Raw genomic sequence first — 22,329 nt, forward strand, 5'->3', positions numbered from 1 at the left:
GCTATGGCCAATGTTTGTGCAATGGCTCTGAATGATTTCACAATTGCTTGTTTTTCACTCCCTGGTTTTCATGTTGGTTCCACTTCTAAATGCAGTCTGCACATGCAAAACCTATCCTACCCAATCTGAAACTGAGTGTAGACATTCAGTACTATTTATTGTTTGAATAAACAATGTAATAGGACACACCTGGGCAACACAACACACCTGTCAGTCGCATGTTCCAATACTTTTGCTCACATGAAAAATGGGTGGGTTCAAACAAAACATGATATCTTCTAAGTTGTGTATCAGATCCAGATGTAAATACCTGGAAGTAAAAGATGTAATATTAATCTTTTAGCTCATATTCATCAGTGTGTGCCACAGGAAACTGAGGCACATACAGAAAAAATACCAATCATTTTCACTTGCGTATACTATAATAAGAATAATAATACATGTCATGATTTTTGATAGATCTGACTAAATCCCACACTTTGGACTTTAATTTTAATTATTCTTGTGTAGATCATGTAGAGACATGACATGGGAATGCACGCTTCTTGTTATCTTGTTCAATTTTCAGATGAATGCATAATATGCCTCGTGCTGAGAAAATGTTTAAGTCATCCTGACATTAAGGTTAATTTGCTTTGTTCCCCAAATGTGCACCCTAAATATAGAGTTTTAGATGATACAGGCATAGATGACAAATAATAAAATGAGATTAAATACAAAACACATTTATAGGAGTCATTATGGAGTATATATGATTTGATTACATAGTAATAGATGAAGTTTTGATCACTAGATGGCAGTGTTTAGCTACATATGTAGGTGATTGCTAGGGAAATATGGACAGGTGGTGTCAGTGAGGTGGAAAACAATCACAGGCGAGGGAAAAGTTGGTAAGTTTAGGTTATGGGAGCACATGGTGTTTTTCTTTTAGAAATATAGACATACAATCTAGACATTCCTTTAGATCACATAGAAACATGTTTAATGCTGTAATAACATCAAACCCTTTAGAAACAAATTAAAAGCGTAAAATAGGTGATAAGAGGCACTGGAGTGTTGAGAAAATGAAGACATTCACAAGTGTTTAAATATTGGCAGTCTTTATTTCAACAAGACTAAGAAATGTTGTTTAATATACATTTTCTCTTACAATTTAACATCTATCTCATCTTGTTTTTCCATAGCATTTAGGAGATACTCTGACAAGTAAAAATCTGGTGTAATGTTATGGCCTCTTTTAGAGACATCTAAAAACGGCTGCTCTTTATTTACATATATTTTTTTTTTACTCTTTTCAGTCACGTCACTCACTCTCTCCTCAGAAAGTGAATCCACTCTGTTCTTGTGGGCCAAAGGGTTTCAACAACCGTCCAACTTAACTTCACAGTCACTAGACTGAAGTTAAAGTGTGGATGGAAAGAACATCACCCAGCAGCCGGACCAACTACTTCCAGCTACTGAAATGTTGCTGCCCTGGCCCGCAAGCACAGACATTTGCCATCATCACCCCAAACACTTCCTTTGACTCTCAGAAAGCTGGGTTTCTTCACACTCGACACACTTCGTCCACATGCCACGAACAAATGCACAAGCCCTTGTAGAAATGTTGGCGGCAAATAAAAAAGAAAAGAAAAAAGAGAGATAAAAACAGGGAACTTTAACCAGTTAAATTAAGAAGCGATGCCAAACTTGAGCTGCTGATGCCCATCGTCATTAATTCAAATCAGGCTGCAGCATTTTAAACGGGTTGCATAGATGTTTCATCAAATCCTTCAAAGTCAGATGTCCTAGTTGATCTCTGGAGAATATTTAAATTTTTATCTCAAAGCCAAACAAGAGGCTGTTTTAGTCACTGCAGCCAACTGTTTGAGACTTGCCCTTGAACATAAAACATGTTTAAAACTTTTAAAAACCCCAATTGTGAAAGCCTTGCAGTAGAAATGAACAGTTTTCATTTAATGTTGCATATCAGAACCTCTTGAATACTGTTTTTTTTTTGAAAATCAGTTCTAAAAGCATGTTTGAAATTACATTAAAATACATGCATAAATTACTGTACAGAGGCTACATGAGGAAGAATCATTTTAAAGGCCATGAAATGGCCAAGTAATAGAATTTACAGACCCGCTCATCAAATTAGAAAACGGATCATTTTTTTATGTTGTGCTCGTAAGCTGGTAACAGCAAACTCAAACACCCTTTTGGGAATCTGAGAAGATATATAAAAACCATCAACAATGACATTCTTTACCGTTCTTTTTTGTATATTGGCTAATTTTGGTGGCACTTGTGACAATACTTCAACATTCGAGTCAAGTCGAAATGACAAGAACTTGGCGATGAGGATAAGTAGATCAAATGGTTGAGGATGAGTGCATTCATACTCACAGAGCGGTGGGGATGTGGCCAAAAAATTATTAAAATAGAAAAAAAGGCCCCCAAAACACTGAGCAATGACCAAATGTGGCCCCATGTTCTGTGCACACCGACCTCTTCCACCACCTAAAACCAGCAGTAAATTCCACTGTAGTACCTAAAACATATGTTCATAGCAAAAATAGCTAAAAAATTACAACACCTCTTCAACATTAAACCCTGTATTAAAATAATCTTTTCATGATTTCTTTTGATCAAAGTACTGACTTTTGTTCCTCCTCCCTAGTTTGATGTGAAATGTTCTGAACATACATGTCAACACCTTTTCTTTTCAAACAGGACTGTAAAGAGTCAGATCTTCTGTGCTGCGCTTACAGTACCAAAAAGGGCTTTTCGGGTTTGTCAGCCTTGCCTACTTTCGGGGTAATGCCATGAGAGTCCTTCTTCCTTCCACACTAGTTACCTTTTACCAGGTTGCCAGCCACTAATCTCATCTCCATCAGACACCATAAACTCACTTGATTGCATTGGCAATGAGAGCATGCATGAGGTATGACCTTACTACGGACATGTTTAAGCTTGAAAACTAAAAACATAATGTGTAAATTAAAAGTTAAAATGTGATAATGCTCATAGTTGACATACATTATGCATGTTTGGGCTCACAGAGCACCCTAAGAAGCTCTTCTGAAGGCTGAGTCCATCTCCTGGTGAAACATAAATACGTGTGCTGAAATTTCTCTCTCTGGATTTGTGAGAAAAATGCTGCGTTGTGCGGTTCTCTTTTAAAGCAAACTCAACTAAAATGCAAACTGAAAGTGGAGATCAACAGGTAGCTTCATAAGTTTTGCCTGACAGGTGTATGTAAATGTATATATGCACAGACACAAACATTCACAGTGTGCACTGGTGATGTGCAAAGGTGTTGTTATGGAATTTCATAACAACATTACATGATTTGTTGATCTCTGGATAATGGAAAGATAAACACTCCTCAGGAATATGAAGTCAAATGTGTCCCACCACAAGCACTCAACGTTCAACTAAGCATCTTGCTTACTATTAAGTGGTGGCAATCACTGAAGGAGACACACAAATGAATTATGCAATTAAATTGCCTAAATAAGACAATTATATAATGTTTGCAATGCTACAAGCAGAACCATAGTGGAGCTCCAAAAGAGCCATAAGGTGTAAAAGGTTTATCGGGGAGAAATGTGGATTTCTTGGAAAGAAAATGATATTGCTGTACACTGACGTCCTTAAAAACATACAAACAAATAATTAAAAGTGAAGTTATTATAATATTAAGAAGAGTCTCCCCCACTGGTGGACAGTCCAATGTCCCGAAGGCAGTCTTTCTAAAGTCTCTCAGACAGTTCCCCCCTTTCGCTCCATCATTCCTGGTCATTCTTGTCCTCTCTGTGCCCAAACAGTTTTATCTCAAGTGGGGAGCGAGCAGGGCCAGGACCACCCCGCAGAGCGCCAGCGCCATGCTTCCTTGTGTGGAAATCCTTCCTGAAGATTTGTCCACCACCACTTGATTAATCCGGGGATTGCCGGGGTTTGGTGGAGTGGAGAAGTATATGTCTGGGTCACAGGATCCGGAGTCACAACCGCTGCCGCTCTCCTCTCCACTGCCATCCTCATCTGAAAGAAAAGACACCCAGAGGGTCAGATGTGTGCGACTACGACATTATGTCATGAGGGAAAATCATATAAAACAATGACAATCCTTACCATTATCAACAGAGATGTCATTGCCGCTGTGAGCAGCTTTGAGCCAACTTGTCATTTCCTTTAAAGCTGCGATCTGACTGCGAATTACAATGTCTGGCTTTGTTATGTCCACAACAACATCAGGGTTTGATACCTGATTGGCTAATCCGTTGCCAATGACAACCGATTCGTACCTATGAAGAATAAGAGTCCGTTTCAGTCAAGTTGTTGGATGATGTACATTTAGAGTTAAAATCTACAGATTTGATGTGTTAATCTTACCTGCTCTTTGCAGTTCCGTTCCAACACTCATCCCCAGACGCAATCCTTTCACCTGCACAGACAGTCTCTGGCAAAGTGGACCAGAACTTCTTTGCATGTTTCAGCTTCTTCTTTACATCACTTGTCTATGCAATAAAAAAGCAAATAACCAGTCAAACACAACTAGAAACAAAGCAACAGTCGTCCAACACTCCAGTTGTCTTAAGTTGTCTTACCAATCGATCTAGACTGGTGCCAGCTGCCGTGGTGGGCCTTGCATCAGGACTGTAGGGGTGGAAACGGCCAGTAAAGCTTGTTTCTTTGAGTGAACGCTTAGATCGGAAGGCTGTGCTTGGTTTAGGCTGCCCACAGCCCTGGAAAACCTATCACAAGAGAAGTGAGTGAGTCAATGAGAATCAAGAGAAGCTGAATCCTTTATTTCAAGAAATAAAGTCAAATGATACTGACTTTCTGAGACACTTGCATGCTGTTTTCCTGCATGTTCATGATGGCATCCGATATCTTCACATCGATGGGGTCCATGACAGACTCAAAATTAAAGGGACCTTCGAGCCTCTCATCGAGACTAAGCATGGCATCTGAAAAGCAAAGGAGAGAATAAAATGAAGACATTTATTTTCACCCTGAGGAGTTAGTTGCAAAGGACTGCCACTAGGTGGAAGCACAAACCAGTGAGCATGTCCTTGGTGTGGGAAAGACGCATGTAATGGTGGTTCAAAATCATACAACCTGGTTTTGTGGAATAAATAATATATATATGTATACCACAGAACTGTGACCTGTGTGCCACCCTGAAAATAGGGAAACTAATCTGGGTGTGTTTACATAACATCAGAGTTGTTCTCCCTATGTGGGCTACAACACTTACAGCACGTACATTCCCTCCTCCCACTCTCCCTTCACTTATACAAGATACTAAAGAATGAGGGACACGTTTGTACATGTTTTTTTTACAATACCCATGTTCCTTCGTTACACCCATTCCTGCCAAACAGCTTTGCCCTAAACTGGGGGAAACATACTGTATATCTTTCATCCGATTACCTCAGTTTGATCATTCCACCAATCATGTGATGTCACTGTGGTTTCATGCCCACAAGGGAAAAAGATAAAACTGGTCTAGATTAGATAAAACCTAAATGATCTTTGTTGAAAAATGAGCACTGCGGTGCAACATTTAAAAGAATGCAGAATGAAGTGTGGAACAGTAGAAATATGGTCTGTTGCCAAATCAAACACTTCAAGTCATTATGGTTGAAGCAGAGAACATTCTCAGTCAGGTTTGTTAGATAACGGCAGCAGAAAGTGTCCTTGTTCACATGATGGTTGCTTACCAAGGAAGTTGTTCCATTCTGTGTCCAAGTCGGCCTGGTTGGCCAAACACCCACGCATCACATTCAGACAGTAATTCTGGCAGGGTTTCAGGGCCACTTGGCCTGAGCAGTAGGGACAGTACATCATCTTCATGACCGCTCGCACACAGCTGGGAGATGCACTGACCTGGAAAAGGGAGGAGGCTGTTACCAGACTGCTAACATAGCAACATTGCACCACAGCAAAAACATCATCAACTCATCCAACAGCAACATAGACGCATACTTAGACAATGAAAAAGCGTGAGCAATATAATCACACACCACAAATCAGAATAATCTAATCAACAGTCAAACACTCACTAAACTAGAAAAACATGCCATGCTAGAGGAGTCAAAGTGCTTTATCTCATCAAAGACAATGAAGTGGAACCACAGCCAGGTTTTCCATGACAGATAAAAACCAGAAACACAGGAGGGAGTGATGGAGGAAACTTTTGAAAGACATTTCTCAGTGTCTACTGCTCCAGCCTTGTTTGGAAAAGATCACAAGCGTATGTCACTTACTGTTGAAACTTTATTGACAACCTCTGGAATGAGTGCCAAGCCTCGTACAAAGGTGCGTGCTGCGACAAAGGCCCGTGTAAGCTGGATGCGGAGCTTGCGTGGCACGTCGCCAAATGGCTGCAGCTGTTCAGTGTGCCGACTGACGCACTCCATGTAGGCGTCACTGAATTCATACTGTACGTTGACCAGCCGGAACATCCTCTCCAGCAGCTCGGCCCAGAATTCTGACAGCATGGAGTCCAGGTTGACGGCAGCGCTGCCAGACACGTAGTACCGCGTCAGGGACACGAAAAAGTTCTTGAACAGCTCAGCATTCTGCACGTACATCATCCCATATGTTCGCACAAACATGTTGTGCAGCGAGACCTCTGCATTCTTCAAAAGCTCACGGAAAAACTCTGTGGAGAAAAGAAAAAAAGGAAGGGGGGGGGGTTAGAGTGATGACTAAATGCTGAGATGTTATGAACAAAACGGTTCCCTTTGATTCTAAATGTTTGGGCACAACACACTCAGATTTTGTGGGTATCACGTTTAAAACATCAGGCAAACACATTTTCATCAGGTTACTGAACAAACACATTCCCCCATGACCTCAGTGTTTGTACAGCAAATGACTAAGATATTTCTGTGGTTAAACTTCAGACTGAATGACAGTGCTATAGCACGTCTGTGACATGCAGAGCACTCCATCTTCATGCCTCAGCTTCTGCCACCATATGTAGTTATTCTGCTGAACCCGAGGTTAAATTATTGACATTTCAAGCGTCTCAACAAAAACTGCTTCAGCACAAAAACTTGGATGAAAGGCAAAGGAATGCCCTATGTGAAGGGAGTCTGCTGGGAATGAGGAGACGAGAGGAGCAGGAGGGGTGAAAGGTGGAGTCGGAGCATCTCTGTCAGGCTGAACGAGCGGCACTGCTCCTCGTCTCCGTGGACTTCCCATTCAGCTGAGACATCTCTCCACATCAAGCCGCTTCAAACTGACCACCATCAATGGCATTTTTCTGTTGTCACATTCCATTCGCTTTCCTTTCTCCCAGCTTCTCTTCGACTGTCCTTCAGAGGCATTTTCAATAGGATTACTGAATAATGTGACCCCCCTGCCCTCCCGTATATGGACCTGTACCCCCCATCCAGCTTTGCATCTCCCTCCCTCTGCTGCTTTCACTTCATCAGTTCCTTCAGAGAGCTCTCTTCACGAGAGACAGGGAACAATGACCTACTTCATCCTGAGGAATGTTCATCACCCCCCTCCTTCACCTCCACCCCCAATAATCCAGGCCCCCTCTCCCACGGACAACCCCCACCCCCAACTTTCTTAATCTGAACAAAATGAGAATTCCTTAGAGTCTCTAAAAAATGCTTCATCTACAGTCCTGCGTTCATGCAAGCATACACTTGACCCCTTTCATTTCTCTCTCTCTTTTTTCCTTCTCCTCTCTTCGTACCCCCCTTGCTGCCCCGTGTGCACAAAACCTCTGTCCTGCTGAAGTTTCTCTGGGTGCCCTCCGCTTGGTCTTTGAAATGTAAAGTTCTCTTGCTCTCACAAGGGCAGTCACTAAATGCTCCCTGCCACCAGCACGCACGCACACACGCGCGCACACCAACACACAGTCCCCAAGAAGTGCTGTCACTTCCACTTCAGACTGACACACTAAAAAGAAAAAATGAGGTAGGGGAGGGGTGAGGGCGGCTTGGGGCGGGTTAAATTGAGGGCTTTTTTAACTCCAAATTCCCACTGTGTCACCAAGGATACCGGAAACACTGCAGCCCCTTCATTTACCTCCCCTCCAACACACACACATACAGACACACACAAAGCCGGGCGAGAGGGCACCGAGTTCCACGCTCCATTGACAGAGATTAAAACAAAAGGTCCACCCCCACCCCTGGAATGTCATAGTAGCCACAAGTTTAAAGTCAGTGAAAGGAGACAGAGGAGGTGAGGAGGAGGAGGAGGAGGTAACGGCAAGAAGGACAGCTCTAAACTTTTCTACTTCCTCTACACTTTATTAAGAGTGGTAACGCCTGTATACTGAACAGATAAGCCCTGTAATGAGTTTGGACAAGCCCACTGGTTAGAAAGAGTGGACTGTGAAGGGTGTGTGTGAGCAGTGGCAGCAGCAGCAGTTGTGGTAGTGGTGGTGGGCTTCATGGAAGCTCTCTGGCCCAGAGCTGAGACTCTGAAGTATGAGCAGCATTACACAGGCATCTTGCATTGTCATTAAAAACAGTTTATGACACGCAGCCGTCTGCCAACAGGCCGAGGAGCTGAACACTCCCTTAGGATTTTTCCATTAAAAAATGCGCCTGTCGCTCAGCCAATGGTCTGAGAGAATCTGGGTGAGAGGTTACATGGTACTGGGAGAGAGACAGTGTGTCATCTGCAGTGAAATGTAAAACAGCAACGACTCCCGACTCTCACTCTCTCTGTATCTATCTTTTCCTTCCTCCCTTCCCTCATTCTGACACCATTTCCACATGTTGCAGAGAGGGCCCTAAATTATGAGCAATATAAGGCCCAATCCATCACACAAACAGAGGAGCTGAGTGATCTCCTCCCGCTACTCCCTCCCACTTCCTCCTCCAAGGAGCTCCCCCCCGTCTCCCCTGTACCCCCACCCCTGTCCCCACAAACTCTGCTCCTCCCAATCCCAGACCAGGCAGTAATTGCATCCTATTTGTGACAATTAGTCCCTGCACTTCTCCCTATTTTAACGGGATGGGATTCTGTCCCTCCTGCTGCTGAAGTTCGGAGCTTCGCATGATGTCTCTTGTTTTGTGTGTGTGTGTGGAGGCAAGGGGCCTTAATCCAAGTGCTTAAATCCCAGACATAGGCTTGCTCTGCTGGACAGGGTCAATGCAGCAGGACAGACAAACTGAGGCCAGGACAAACACACAGTGAGGAGACACAGAGAGGAGAAAACTATTTCTGTCTCTGGTCTTAATTGGCCATGACTCCTAGCTTCAGGCGCATGATGAGAGCCTGCCTAATCACATACACCACTTCCTGAGTTTGCTAGTATGTGAGTGAGTGCATGTTATTGGGTCTGCAGTGTCTTTATCTGCGCTTGTAACTGATTTTATTCACATACTTATCCCACTAAGGACAAGTTAGCTGATGCCATCACAGTGACCGTCTTATACAGAAAAACACAATGATAAGCACTTCCTGTGTGGGTTTCATTGACGGGATGTGCTTACTCTTGAGTGTCTCAATGTAAAAACACTAAATAATAGGAAGGCAACCTGAGCCTGTCACCGTATCCAGTGAGAGAGAAGGTCTAATGGCCTTAGTGGAAAAAAAAGGCACAGCAGGCCATTGTAAAGAGATCCCACATCTAACAGTTCAGAGACAGCAACAACCAGTCTGCAGTGATGAAGGGGGAGCACACATGGTAAAGGAAGTGGAGCGAGTTTCACTGTAAGCATGAGAGCTGCCCCCTGTTGGCCAACTTGATAAACTTGTTTGGGCTTTTCTAATTCCTGTACAGGCTCTTTCACATAAAATTAGCAGGTTTGCTCAGGACTTTTAAACCTATGTGAAGCCGCTAAACAAAGGCAATTAACACCATTCCCATTGACAGTGGTGTTATTTTATCCCTGTGTCAACCCTGTGTCACAGACGTGACGGAACCAAAACAAGTCGGGGGGAAAAAAAAACACCACCTGTTACTGTTTTACATCTTTTACTTTGGTTCCCTTATATCTTTTAGATCAGTAGTTGTCAAACTATTTATACCAGGTACCACCTGAGAAAATATTCAAACTTGAAAATGTTCAAGTTTGCAGACAATAAATTATTTAATGTGAATTATTAAATATAATACAGTAGGGAAGGGTTACACATGTATTATAAAATAATTTTCTTCTTAATTAATCTGTCAAATAATACACAGTTTTGGGGATACTATAATTATATACTACTCTCTAATTTTACTTTAAGGTAACCTAGTGAATCCCTTCTAGACTGTGCACCCAGCCATATTCTGATCCTTGTCCTACACAAGTGTCATAATGAACCAAAGCTATGGTGTACACTTTTTAAAATAGCACAAGGGATCTCTAGTTTTGATAATGAAATTAAACAGTGAAGAGCCCTAAAGCAATATATAATGGAAAGCAACAGTGGAGTTGGAGTTAAAAAACAAATATCTATTCAGAAACATGACCAACAGTGAGACACAGAAGAGAGAGAGATGGAAAGAGAAAGAAGGATCTGATGGGCAAAGAGTTTTTTTTGAGAATGAGGCATGGGATGGGGACAAAGGGCAAAAAGAGAAGAGAAAAAGAGGGGCGGATGGCTTGAGCAGCGACTGCATTCCGACACGTCACATTCCTGTTCACATCTGGCTGCAATACATACGCTTCCTGTTACTGGCTATCCCTCGCTGCATTTCACAGACGCATAAGATCTTAAGGCCCCTGACCTGTGTACACGCATGTGCATGCATGTGTACTGTACATACACAACCATCACACCTTGCATACAACTGTCCTCTAAAAACCAAAAGCACTCCAGTGTATGTAGAATCTTTAAAATCCAGATTTAACTGCTTTCCTGAGTTGGTCTACTGCTGAAAGCTTCTCATTCTCTGCCCTTTGTCTGAGCAAACTTTCTAACAGAGCTGTGGTAGTGGTGGTGGCATGGTTAGTTTGGGTTATTTAAAACCACCCTACTTCCTTGGTGACTCAGCAGCGTTTCATGTTCCCATGCACTCCCAACCTCAACAAGAGAAACCCGATCCCAATATTTACAGGCATACACACGTGCTCTCACACACACACACACACACACACACACACACACACACACACACACAGGAACAGGAAGTACAGAGAAGACTAAATCTGATGATGTGTGTGGTCCGCCTGGAAGTGTGCACATCTCTCTAGAGAGAAGTGAAGCAGGCTGTTGGGGACCAGGCAACGAGGGGGGATGAGACACTGAGAGACAGGTGGACAGGCCGACAGACACAGACTGACTGTCTCCACTCCAGGCAGTGCAATGGCAGGTGGGAGCGTCCATCAAAAATCATGCAGCACAAGTGCTAATGTGAAGACCCTATGGCCACTGGCACAGTTAAGTCTGAAAAGTGACTGTGTGGATTTGTTTGTTTGCTTACTATCAAAATGGTCATGTTTCTGTTTGAAGGTGGATTGTAGGGTGGAGCTTAGCCTGGAGACGGGAGCTTTCATGTCTGAGTGGCTCTGCTGGCTCAGCTTCTCCTCCATCTCCACTGTGCAGCAGGAGAAACCCTGTGGACACACTTTCAGCGGGGCACCTGGAGAAGATGAGGACAACACACTGTTAAACATCTGCAACAGGAATCTGTCATCATGAGTCACATCTCAAAGTACATTCAACATGCAATCTGTTGAAGATCAGTTGTGAACACAATAGACACATCAGAATACAAATCTGCTTGGCTGGTCCTGTAAGTCATAAAACATAAAAGAAAGTGACCGCAAACATGGGTACGTTTTCCAAATGACTGGAACTGGACAAATGGCCAGTGTCAGTGGATATTAAAACAAACACATCGATCATTAAAACTATTTTCTTCATTTCTTTGGAGTAAAACCATCTGTTAAGCAAGGAGCTCATCCTCTCACTAAATCAAATGCACCTTGGCTGTGAAAACCCCCTCAACTGCACTTCAGTGGATTAATTGCAATACTTAGCTCGGAGCAGTCTTTGGCTGGCCCCTTTATCCTGGCACTCTCTTGTCCTGATTGATAGTTAAGCTCTGTATCTTTCACTCGGTGCCGAGTGCTGACTGCCCTCTAAAACACAAACTTTAAAAGTAGAGGATTAACTCTTCAGTCAGTTTGCAGGTAAGATGGCTGACTTAAGCCATGAGCATTCAGGCGAATACACCTGCAAAAGCATTCTGAGGTCAGCCTGGCATTGCAACCTTATAGAGCAGAGCATTTCAAACATAATAATTTGTTTTAAGGGGTCATCTAAAGTTAGATGACACACAGGACAACAGTTATTTCTTATTTGTTGTCACGTGAAAGGGGCACTTTCCACGTGACCTTTCTTAAAGTCACGTGATGCTTTGAACTCTCTTTTTGATACCTTCTCTGTAAGCAAATATTTTCAAAACAAGAAAAAGCCAGTTGCCATAAATAGTGTAAAGCTGGTAAATTACATGCCTTTCATAGCAGAGATGTGACATATTTTATAGTTTCGAATTTTCAATATAGTCAACACGTGGGAATGCAAGCTGTTGATAAGTTTCCATTGATTGGCATTAGCAGAGACACTGGTATGAAATAGGGCTGAAACAATTAATCGATTATTAATCGAATAACAATATTTTGATAATCAATTAATCGGTTTGAAGCTTTTTTCATGATTAAAACAAGATTTTCCTGTTTAAGCTTCTTAAATGTGAATATTTTCTTAATTTCTTTGCTCTGGACAACAAAGAAATCATTAAAAGTTAATCATTTTGGTTTGTGGACAAAACAAGACATTTGAGAACATCATAATTTTCAGGACTGACGAACATCGATCAACATTTTTTAAGGTTTTCTGTTATTTTATGGACCAAACGATTAATCGAGAAAATAATCAACAGATTAATCGATTATGAAAATAATCGTTAGTTGCAGCTCTAGTATGAAGTGAACCAAACACCATCAATAAAACAGCTCCTGTCAACTTTGTTAAGTGAGTTGCCATCCCATTAAAAGGAGGGTGAGAAGCAGACGAATGCAAAGTTGCAGCTGCAATAATGTTTTGTTTTAAAAGTAGCTGCTGGAATTTGGGGGAACACAGAAATCCTTTCACTGCATTCAGGTACCAACGGCCTGTTTGGTTTTCCCCACCAGCTCGTGTTCACTGACTTGAGTACAAGTTACAGCAACATGAGTGGTTTGTATGTCTGGCCTGATGGACCGGGGGCCTTAAATTATCTGTAATATTTCCCTGCATTTATTGAAAGACATCATTATTATTATTATTATTGTTAGTGTTATTGAAAGACTATTTTAAAGCATTTTGTATGTGTAGTGAAAGTGTTATACACATTATCATGCATTAACAGCATCTGTATTTTATTGTAAGCTCCAAGAGACACAAAACAGGTGTAAAATGGGTAATGCAGCATCGATAATAATCAGCTACACACACACACACACGACGTTGCGCAAAAGTTAAGGGTTAAAAAATTAAAAGTAACTCGCAGCAATACAATTATCAACAGTGCACCAGAGGGAGAGATGCACCCTGGCGCCATAAACTGGACCCCTCTGTCTGGGATCAAGTCCAAATATCCCTCAAGTCACTCCTTTTCTCACAGTCCTCCTCTCCCCCTGTACAACCGATCCCCTTCTCAACACATACACACAGACACACTCACACATACCCAGGCACAGTTGGCAGCCCCAACCTAAACATATTCACACATCACATCACTGCTCAACACATGGCTCTTTGTACCAGCATGATTGGAGGTACAGGGAGCAGAGCACATGCGCAGGCACACTCACACAGGCTGAACTTTTAGGTGAAAAAGCCATCCAGTCTCTTCTCCAGCAGGGCCCCCTGTTTGCCTACAGCAGAGGCGCACAATTAAAACAGCTATATCCATATGGAAAATAGCCCTGGTTACCAAAGTACACAAATACAAGTGAGATGGTAAATATTTCACAGGAATGTCAATATGAATGCCACATTGTTAGCTCAAAGGATTAAGTCTCAGAAAACTAAAGATTCTTACCTAATGCATACTTTGTGAAAACATTTTGGCAGCCAATTTCTAAAACCGCTGGGAGAAAAATAGCACACTTGGAGCGCAAGACAATAAGCAGCTAACGAGACCAGTTAGATCCTATCAAAATCAACATCATGTCCGAGTGTGCGTGACATGTTTAAGCCTCACTGTTTTAAAATAAGCTATGTCAGTTAATGCATCAGTCATTTCTCTACCATGACTGGTCTTTGTGTGATGAGGGAACTGGCTCTCTGTTGTCCCGAGTTGTTTTTAGGAAGCCTCTCTCAGTCCTTAAGCTTCCAAAGTACTTCAAAAATGTAGTAACACAGAGACGGAACATTGATTAAGTGTCACTAGGACAAGAAAAACCACCATTTATGGTACACAAAACAAGAGAGCAGCATCTTGTAAACAAGCATGTGACTGTGAGTCATGGTATTTATCAGTTTGCTGCTTCTTTTCTGACTTGCCTTTGTTAGGGGACCACCATCCCCTTTAAATGGCTCATAAAATAAGTCACTTCCCTTTGACATTGTCCTGCCTCTCAAACTGTTCTCAGAGGAAGGATGGTGGGGGAGGTGAAAATGCCTCACAGACAAAAACCAGATTAGACATCTCACCACCCCCTCTGCCTGCCATCATGTGCCCCTGAACCAGACGGACCTCAGGGTGCCCCCCACCCGCCCACCCAGCTTCGCCTACACTGCCACCACCCTGCAGGCCTAACCAGTGAGGTCAAGGGTTAACAGCCACTCCTCTGAGAAAGGTCCTGTCCTCTGACCCCCCCTGTCCACCAGCCAGCACATCCACCACACACAGTAAATGACCCCCCACTCCCCAATCACTTCAATAACACCACTAACACAAATACAAAAAAGGCCATACACCTATATTCAGGCAGTTAAAAGACTCAAAAGCCACAGACACATTGAAAATATGTAAATAGAAAACATGATTGTTTCAGTTTAATTCATTAAGATTGTTAATGAATGATTTCTGTATACTCCTGAACCCTAAAACTAAAAACTGCACAGAGAGTCTTAAAGGAAGCCATGGGGTACTACATGCCAAGAACCATTCACCAACGTCTGTCACTGATTGGAGCCTGGTGTTCTGCAACTGAACCAAACCTGGGTTCTCACACTACTATCAACATATCTAAATTATTACATGTTTAACTGTATGGAGCTTATTTTTATGTACATACTATTTCAATCCCAGGGGAATCATTGTAATGCGAGATGGTGGACAGTGGAATTTCTAAACATGAAAAACATGTGAAAATATTCTAGGTCACTCTGTTTAATCTTCGTCCAAGCTATAAAACTCAACTCCAAACATTCTCACTTGTGTGAAATATGTGAAACAATGCTACAATATAACGATTGACTAGTAATTGGCATACAGTACGGTCCTCTCTGTTGTAACACGTAAATAAGTGTGCAGTTAGTCTACGGAGTATTTTTTACACAGACTGTTTTGCATGCCCTGCAGCCATAACATTCTCCTGCTGCTCCTCACCTCTGCCTAGGGTGTAATTATCCTGGGGGGTTAAGAGATTGGTGCCATTTGTTGGGTAACTTTTCTGTTCTGTTCAACATCCTGTCATGCACAATCACATGAGCTGAACCTTCTGAGGAGGCCACAATTTTTCTTTTTAAGGTGTGAAGTTTTTCTAATAGACATGTTGTTTGTGATAGGAGGCGTAATAATGTGTGGACTGCTTCAGAGAGGCAAAGGAAAGGAGACGTGGTGATGCTACGACTGAAACGAGATAAAAAGAAGGCAAAGATAACCAAATTTCACTTTCAAAATCATAGCAATTTCTAGTTCTTTCCCTTCAAATTCCTTCTTGTTGAAGCATGTTGTCAAATCACTACTTTTAGTGCCTTTCTTTCATAGTCTTGAGTTGAGGTCTATGAATGAAAAATAAAATATATTTTTTGTTCAAAGCAACATTTCCAATTACTCTTCCAGCCAAACAATAATAACTAAATTGAATAACTAAAAAATCTCTTCTTTGTTAGCAACAGTCTCATAATTTTTGCTTTTGTCATCTTTCACCAATAATTTTGTAACCACACCATTTTTTCAAATGTTGAATGTGTCATTTTGAAAGTAAACCCACACACATGTCGATTCAAGATGATGGATTAAACTTTTTTTTTTAAGTAGGGTTGCAATGATAAGTCATCATTAAAATATATTAATTTTATTGTTGACGCTGAACAGCAGATATTCCAGACAATGGTCAATAACTACGATGCGCTACGGGAAATGCTGGGTGTAGTAGGCCCATTTCACCTACTATGACTGCAACAAGGTCAAGGTGGGCTTGTCAGGGGTATATCGCACTGCTGCAGGGAGCAAGAATAAAAAGTCACCACAAGTAATTAATGAGAGCGACGTTGCTTAGATGTGAAGCTAGCAAACCTTTATAACAACACACAAATATTATATTATATAAGCGGATATAAATGAGGTTCATAAGTCACTCTGTGATCCTTGTCCACGGTCTTTGACCTTAAAGAATGAAAGCATGTCCCACTCTCCTCATATTTACTTATGATGTGAATATTAGAAAAATATGTCGAGATGTCTCTGATGAGTTACACATTGGAAAAATGACAGGACTTCTGTGCATTTATACAGCCGAGGCTCTTGGTATGATTAGTCCCTAGCAACATTCTCATTAAAGCTGTCTTCTCTATTTTTTGTTTGTGTTGATAACGTTACTAGTGTTTATACTGCATAAACAATTTTAACTGAAAAATGTTTCATGACTGTGCTGGGTTTAGCAGGAACATCTCACATATGACGCTAGTCTGATGACAAAAAAAACACTGGTATCCCTACTATGGTCTATCTATCTATAATATTATATCTCATATTTTCATAGTCCAAAAGGAAAATTGCTCAAGCATTTACTTTTTTTTCTCACATGACCAAAAATCACTTAACTAAGCAGGCTAAGTAAGCGCTCCATCATATTTACAACCTGGAGGAGTAACTTTTGGGAAAGGGAATGTTACAAACATCCACACATTCACATCAGGCTGCTGCTGCAGCTCAGTGCAGCCACAGACTCAGGGCATCATGCCAGTAGTAATTTAGGTGAAGGGAAAGTGTGTCTTGTTCACTTTCCCTATCCAGATTTTCCTAGCTCATCTTTGACGACTCAAACCAGAGACATCCCAGACAACATAAACATTACTCTACTGCTACTACAGACACATCTGACAACAGGAACACACTGTTCTGGCAAATCAAGCAATATGATTAAAAGTTATACAACTAAGTTTAAATGTGAATGCCTTTAAAACTGTCACTTTAAAAACTAAAAACAATTTGAATTCAAATGATTAAAGCCAAGATAAATGACACCCTTTCATGCTTTAAACTCATTTGACACTTCAGTATCCTGCGAACATGGGTGTACTCTTAGCTACGGATGAGTCACCGCAAAAGGAGAAAATATTCAACAAGATTATGCTGTAAGCGGAAACCATTATTAAAGGCTCTGCAGTTCATATGGAGATAATCAGGGCAGAGCACTACTTCCACCTAGTCTGTTTCCACACTTAAGACCCTTACAAAAATAGAGTAATGACAAGTTTATAGCAGTTTTGGCCAAACCAATCATGCATTTCAACTCGCAGTTCATAAGGAAAGTCCAAGAGACTGAAATGTGCTGGCAGAGGATGTCTGACTATGACTGAAGTGTTTAAAATAAAGTGTTGGTAGCAGTGCCAGATTGTGTCTGTTGCTTTGCTCAAGAGGACTGCTTTTTTTTGACTGCTGCTCAAAAAGCAAAGATGCACAAATTATGAAGGACAAACTGTATTGCTAAAGTTGTTATGGTGTATATTAGGTTCGGTGTACAGACTTGACAAACAACATTCACTATTGAGGACCTACACAGAAAAGCCAAGGTAATGAACATTACTTTTCAGCATCTTTGTAATGTTAATGCTGGCTGAGCTCAAGAGGATCCCAGTGTTTGCACAGATAAATAACACTCTTCCAAAAAAACACCAGGTGCTACAATAACCTGAACATTAAGAGGGACGTTCCAAAACGCGCTCTGTGTGCAAACAGTCTTTAGTGTGTGGCTCTGTAACTCAGACATTACTCTGCTCTCATAACTAGCCAATAGTCTGTAAAGGATGTTACTGTTGAGGGCAATTCAAAGTTAAGCAGTAAAATATTTTATGGGAATCGTAACTGAAACATTTGCAGTGGACCTCTGTCACATTATGTCATTGTGCTACTATTTGAATTGATGGGGCATAAAGCATACATGACATACTTTTTTTTATCAGTGTGATGACAATTTTGCAGATTGTCTGTATTTGAGGTTGTAACTATTGTTTTTATTCATTCTATTTCTGCAACAAAAGAACCCTACACCATATGTATCACCATAACTGTGATCTCGTGTTAAAATAGGTTTTTGACTGCATGCAAATCTATTTGAATAAAAATGTGACAATAACATGCGTTTAAGTACATAATGTTGTCAGCTGATCAGAACACAGCCACAACACTCATCTTGATTTGACCTTTGATTCAGCATTGAGTGTAATAGAATAATGTGAAAGAACAATCACACAGACCAACTGCAACAGCCACAAATAAGCAGCTCTATGACTGGGAGGAAGCCACCCCGTAGCTGTGAGCTTGGGAAACGCCAGCTCCAAGTGTGACATGACAGATTTACTCCATTTAGAACAATGCTCACCATCCATTTATGAGGCAGGAAGTTTTGGTTTAGGAAAGCAGTCTCTGGAGGGATTATTTTTAGCGGCACAGGCAGACACAGGGATTTGGATAATGTCTATGTAAAATGATGTATCCTTTAATGAATCAGGAATAAAATCTATTGCAATACAACCATCAAAACACCAAAATGCCATGTTCACTAGTGCTGTAATCAACCAAAGAAATTCTTGGTCGACTGAAGCCCTGAAATTTCAACTCAAAATCGACTAGTCAAGGGGGGGCTGACGGCTCCGAAAGCACTTTGCACATGATTTCTGAAAATAAACTATACTGTACTACGTTGATATCAGCGCGATTATCAACTGTTGAGGAATATTTAGATTATTAGTCTCTGTGAATGTCCTTGCACAGAGCCAGACTGAACATAGGAGCTTAGCTTCGCGGCTGAGACACAAAATAGACTGCTGCCGTTGTTGCGGGCGAGTGCACCTGCAGTTATAAAACAAATCAATGATTATCAAACAGTGAGGGGCACATGAGTGCAGCAGTGACATTTTGATATACAAAGTTGAATGTTCATATTATACTATTCAAAATAGCAACTCTTAATAATTGTTAATCAATATGCAAATATGAGTAAATAAATAAATATTGAGTCCAACAAACTGCACACACTGGGATCCACAAAGCAGTGCTCCCTGCCACTGGAGTCCATTTCTGATTACTAAACCAGTCGGAGCCTGTGGCCAATTAAAACTCTCCATTTGTGAACATTCCAAAACGCTGTCATCCATGAACATTTACCCAGAAGCCCCTGGGGAGATTCAACAACATTGCCCCGGCCTCTGACTCGGTCCGATTCCCTCTCTTGTCCCAGCCCTGCATCTCCGGCTTTGTCTCCCTACACAAAAGCTCCCTGCCTACACCACTTCCCAGGTCACTGCTTTGTCAGGGTTTCAACTTGCTCCTGCACATCCCAACAAGTCACAGAACAAATTCCATCTGCTGCGACTGTTATCAAAGTTCTCCTGCTGTACAATTTACATCAACTCTTGTGGTCAAAATAATCTGAAGGACTGAGATTGACTCTTTGATCTCTGCATGCAAAATAGCCTGATGCAAATACAACTTCTGACCACAGGCTCTACAAGTAGATGTATGAATGTGCTAGAAAAAAAGGTGTTATTGATTAAAAGCTTATACTACATTAAAAATCCAAAAACTACACCTCACAACCTAAAGACTATTACTATTCTTATACTTTGGGAATAAAAAATATTTTGCAAATCCTCTCAGAGATAACCTATGTATGGTCTGATGTGTTAAGTTGGACATGAAGGCCACTAACCTAGAAATTTAGTTAGTAGTAGTGTAGTTAATAGTAATTGCTTACTACAGCAGGCAAGTACATGATCTTATGAATGCAGTTTCCCCCATAGGTACAAATATGGTCCAAAAGAAGCACTTCCACTGTCAGGGTCAAGTAATACATCAGCAAAGCATTGAATAAATTAGATCATATAATAGAAAGGTTGAATCAGCAAAATCTGCACAAGATTGGCCTTTAACTAGGGAAGCTGGAGGCCATGAGCCAGTTTGCTTTAGGAGGAGACTACATTTGGGCCACATTCATAGTGAGCTCTGGGCAACATTTCTGCATTTATGTTTGATTTCCTTCTGGTAATTAAATCAACCACTGGTGATTGGTCTGCCAGCCATTCAGACATTCACTGTAGTTCAATCCCCAACATTCAGCCACTTGGTTTTAACTTCAGTGCCTGTGTCAGAATGAATCCATAAAACTTAAAATAATATTTAAATGTATATCAATATACTTTCCGCTGTCTGCTGGGACCCTTTACATAACAACTGCTCTATCTACAAGAGGGAGTTGGGAGCAATGATTTACATTAACAGCTTGTCTAATCATTCTCTCTAAGGTTATGTGCCTTTTGATGAGCCGCTGTGTTGCAGTGTTTGATCGGGTGCTTTTATACACATACCACCTTTATGCTTGAGCAGGATGTGTGTGTGTGTGTGTGTGTGTGTGTGGTCAGGAAATTTTGAGTGAAAGAGAACAAGATTGTGCTATGTTTTAAGATTTGCAGAGACAGGCAGAGGCTTTTCAGACCAAAAGACTGGACAAGTTACAGCACACCATGTTTATCATAAGGGAAGAAGAGATGGGGAGAATAAAAAAGGTACAAAAGACCTTTTCGGCTTTTCCTTCCACACCAGCCCAGCCCTCCATCTTTCCACTGACTCATGGCACACAAATGAAAACAGACTTTAAAAGGAGAAAATTAAATAACACTCTTTACTTAAAGGCCAAGTGCTTTACCATGGGACACTGCGCAAACACTGGTGTGCTGTCAGAGAAATAGACTACTGTTTAGCAATAGGTCCTATGATGTTCTTCACACACTGCCCAAGAGCCACAAACTAGTAAGATCAACCTGTATACTCTGTATACAAGTCGTCATAGTAATCCTGTGTTTCTCTCACACCTATAGTCATTTTAGAGTGTCAACTTTACCTAATCCCAAATTCTTGGACTGTGGGGGGAATATTCATTTCTCATCCTTGCAATATAATGTAGAGAAGTTAATATTTTGATGGTGTCATAAAAATCACAATTAGATATTTCCCTCAAATTGTTCAGCTCTAATATATCTGCGGTTAAACAAAGGGTATTTTGTTGATTTAAGTAGTTAGTTGATTAGTTACAGTAGCTATTCTCAGAGTTGTCCATTGCCACACCTATTGTCTAATGTGACCAAGCAGATAAGCACATGACAACCTATGTTATCAAAAATATTGAAGAACTCAAACATCCAGATTAACTTCCAATTAGGTTAAGAGATCTGACAATCTGACACCTGCTGCCTCCATGAAATACTGAAAGACAACATTAACTCGAAATGCTCGTTGAAGCTTTGTAGCCCCCAAAACAGCTCCTCGACACCAGTCTGTCCAAGGAGAACTTGATGCATGGTTATCATGAGCAAATTCCACATAACAGAATATCACATCCCTCCCTCCGACGCCACAATAAAAGAATTCAAAAAAATCCAGCTTTGTTGAAACATACGAGATCTTTTAAAAAGGCACACAAACATTATGTTTCGTCGTTGCCAGTAAAAGCCAACGAGCCCCTCCTTAGGACAGGGAGCTCCAACAATGTTTATATCAGTCTCTCAAAAGCAGCTGAACTCCACCAGATGTTGAGGCAGGACAGGGCCTGACGAAGCCCCCCAGGCAGAATGAGGTCAGGTACAAGATCAGGTTTCTGGAAGCTGAAAGATGTAAAAGGGCAACAAAGATTCTAATATACCTGTTGGGCTTTACGAAACTGGACACCAGCAAAGGTGGTGGGAAGGGAACCCCTCATAGCTGACCATCACAGGCACTGTAAAGTCTAAAACTAGCAGTACAATGGTTTAATGGGCCTCAGTCATGGATGGCTCAGTCCCTTCCAAATGAGATACTGAATATTAATCACAACCACTTCTCATTATGATGATATACGACATTTCAAGCCTTGATGCTTTGACTTGCATTGCCTTATAACAACAAACTTTTGTCTCTACCAGCAGAAACCACCCTCAGAACACTGCCCAAAT

General features: G+C 41.3%; 1 protein-coding gene across 1 annotated transcript in view; it reads right to left on the reverse strand.

Annotated features, from left to right (window-relative positions):
* Positions 1 to 1,083: 1,083 nt before the first annotated feature.
* Positions 1,084 to 22,329, reverse strand: part of gpc4 (glypican 4) — a 30,341-nt gene continuing 9,095 nt past the window's right edge. Inside the window, exons 2-9 of the mRNA XM_044040614.1 lie at positions 11,384 to 11,542; positions 6,258 to 6,655; positions 5,712 to 5,877; positions 4,825 to 4,955; positions 4,593 to 4,739; positions 4,378 to 4,502; positions 4,117 to 4,289; positions 1,084 to 4,026 (exon numbers count right to left, since the gene is read on the reverse strand). Coding sequence (XP_043896549.1) covers positions 3,815 to 4,026; positions 4,117 to 4,289; positions 4,378 to 4,502; positions 4,593 to 4,739; positions 4,825 to 4,955; positions 5,712 to 5,877; positions 6,258 to 6,655; positions 11,384 to 11,542 — 1,511 coding nt within the window. The 3' untranslated portion in view covers positions 1,084 to 3,814. The remainder of the gene's footprint in view (positions 4,027 to 4,116; positions 4,290 to 4,377; positions 4,503 to 4,592; positions 4,740 to 4,824; positions 4,956 to 5,711; positions 5,878 to 6,257; positions 6,656 to 11,383; positions 11,543 to 22,329) is intronic.

This window comes from Solea senegalensis, linkage group LG12 (genome assembly GCF_019176455.1).
Source record: "Solea senegalensis isolate Sse05_10M linkage group LG12, IFAPA_SoseM_1, whole genome shotgun sequence".
In the NCBI taxonomy this organism is placed as follows: domain Eukaryota; kingdom Metazoa; phylum Chordata; class Actinopteri; order Pleuronectiformes; family Soleidae; genus Solea; species Solea senegalensis.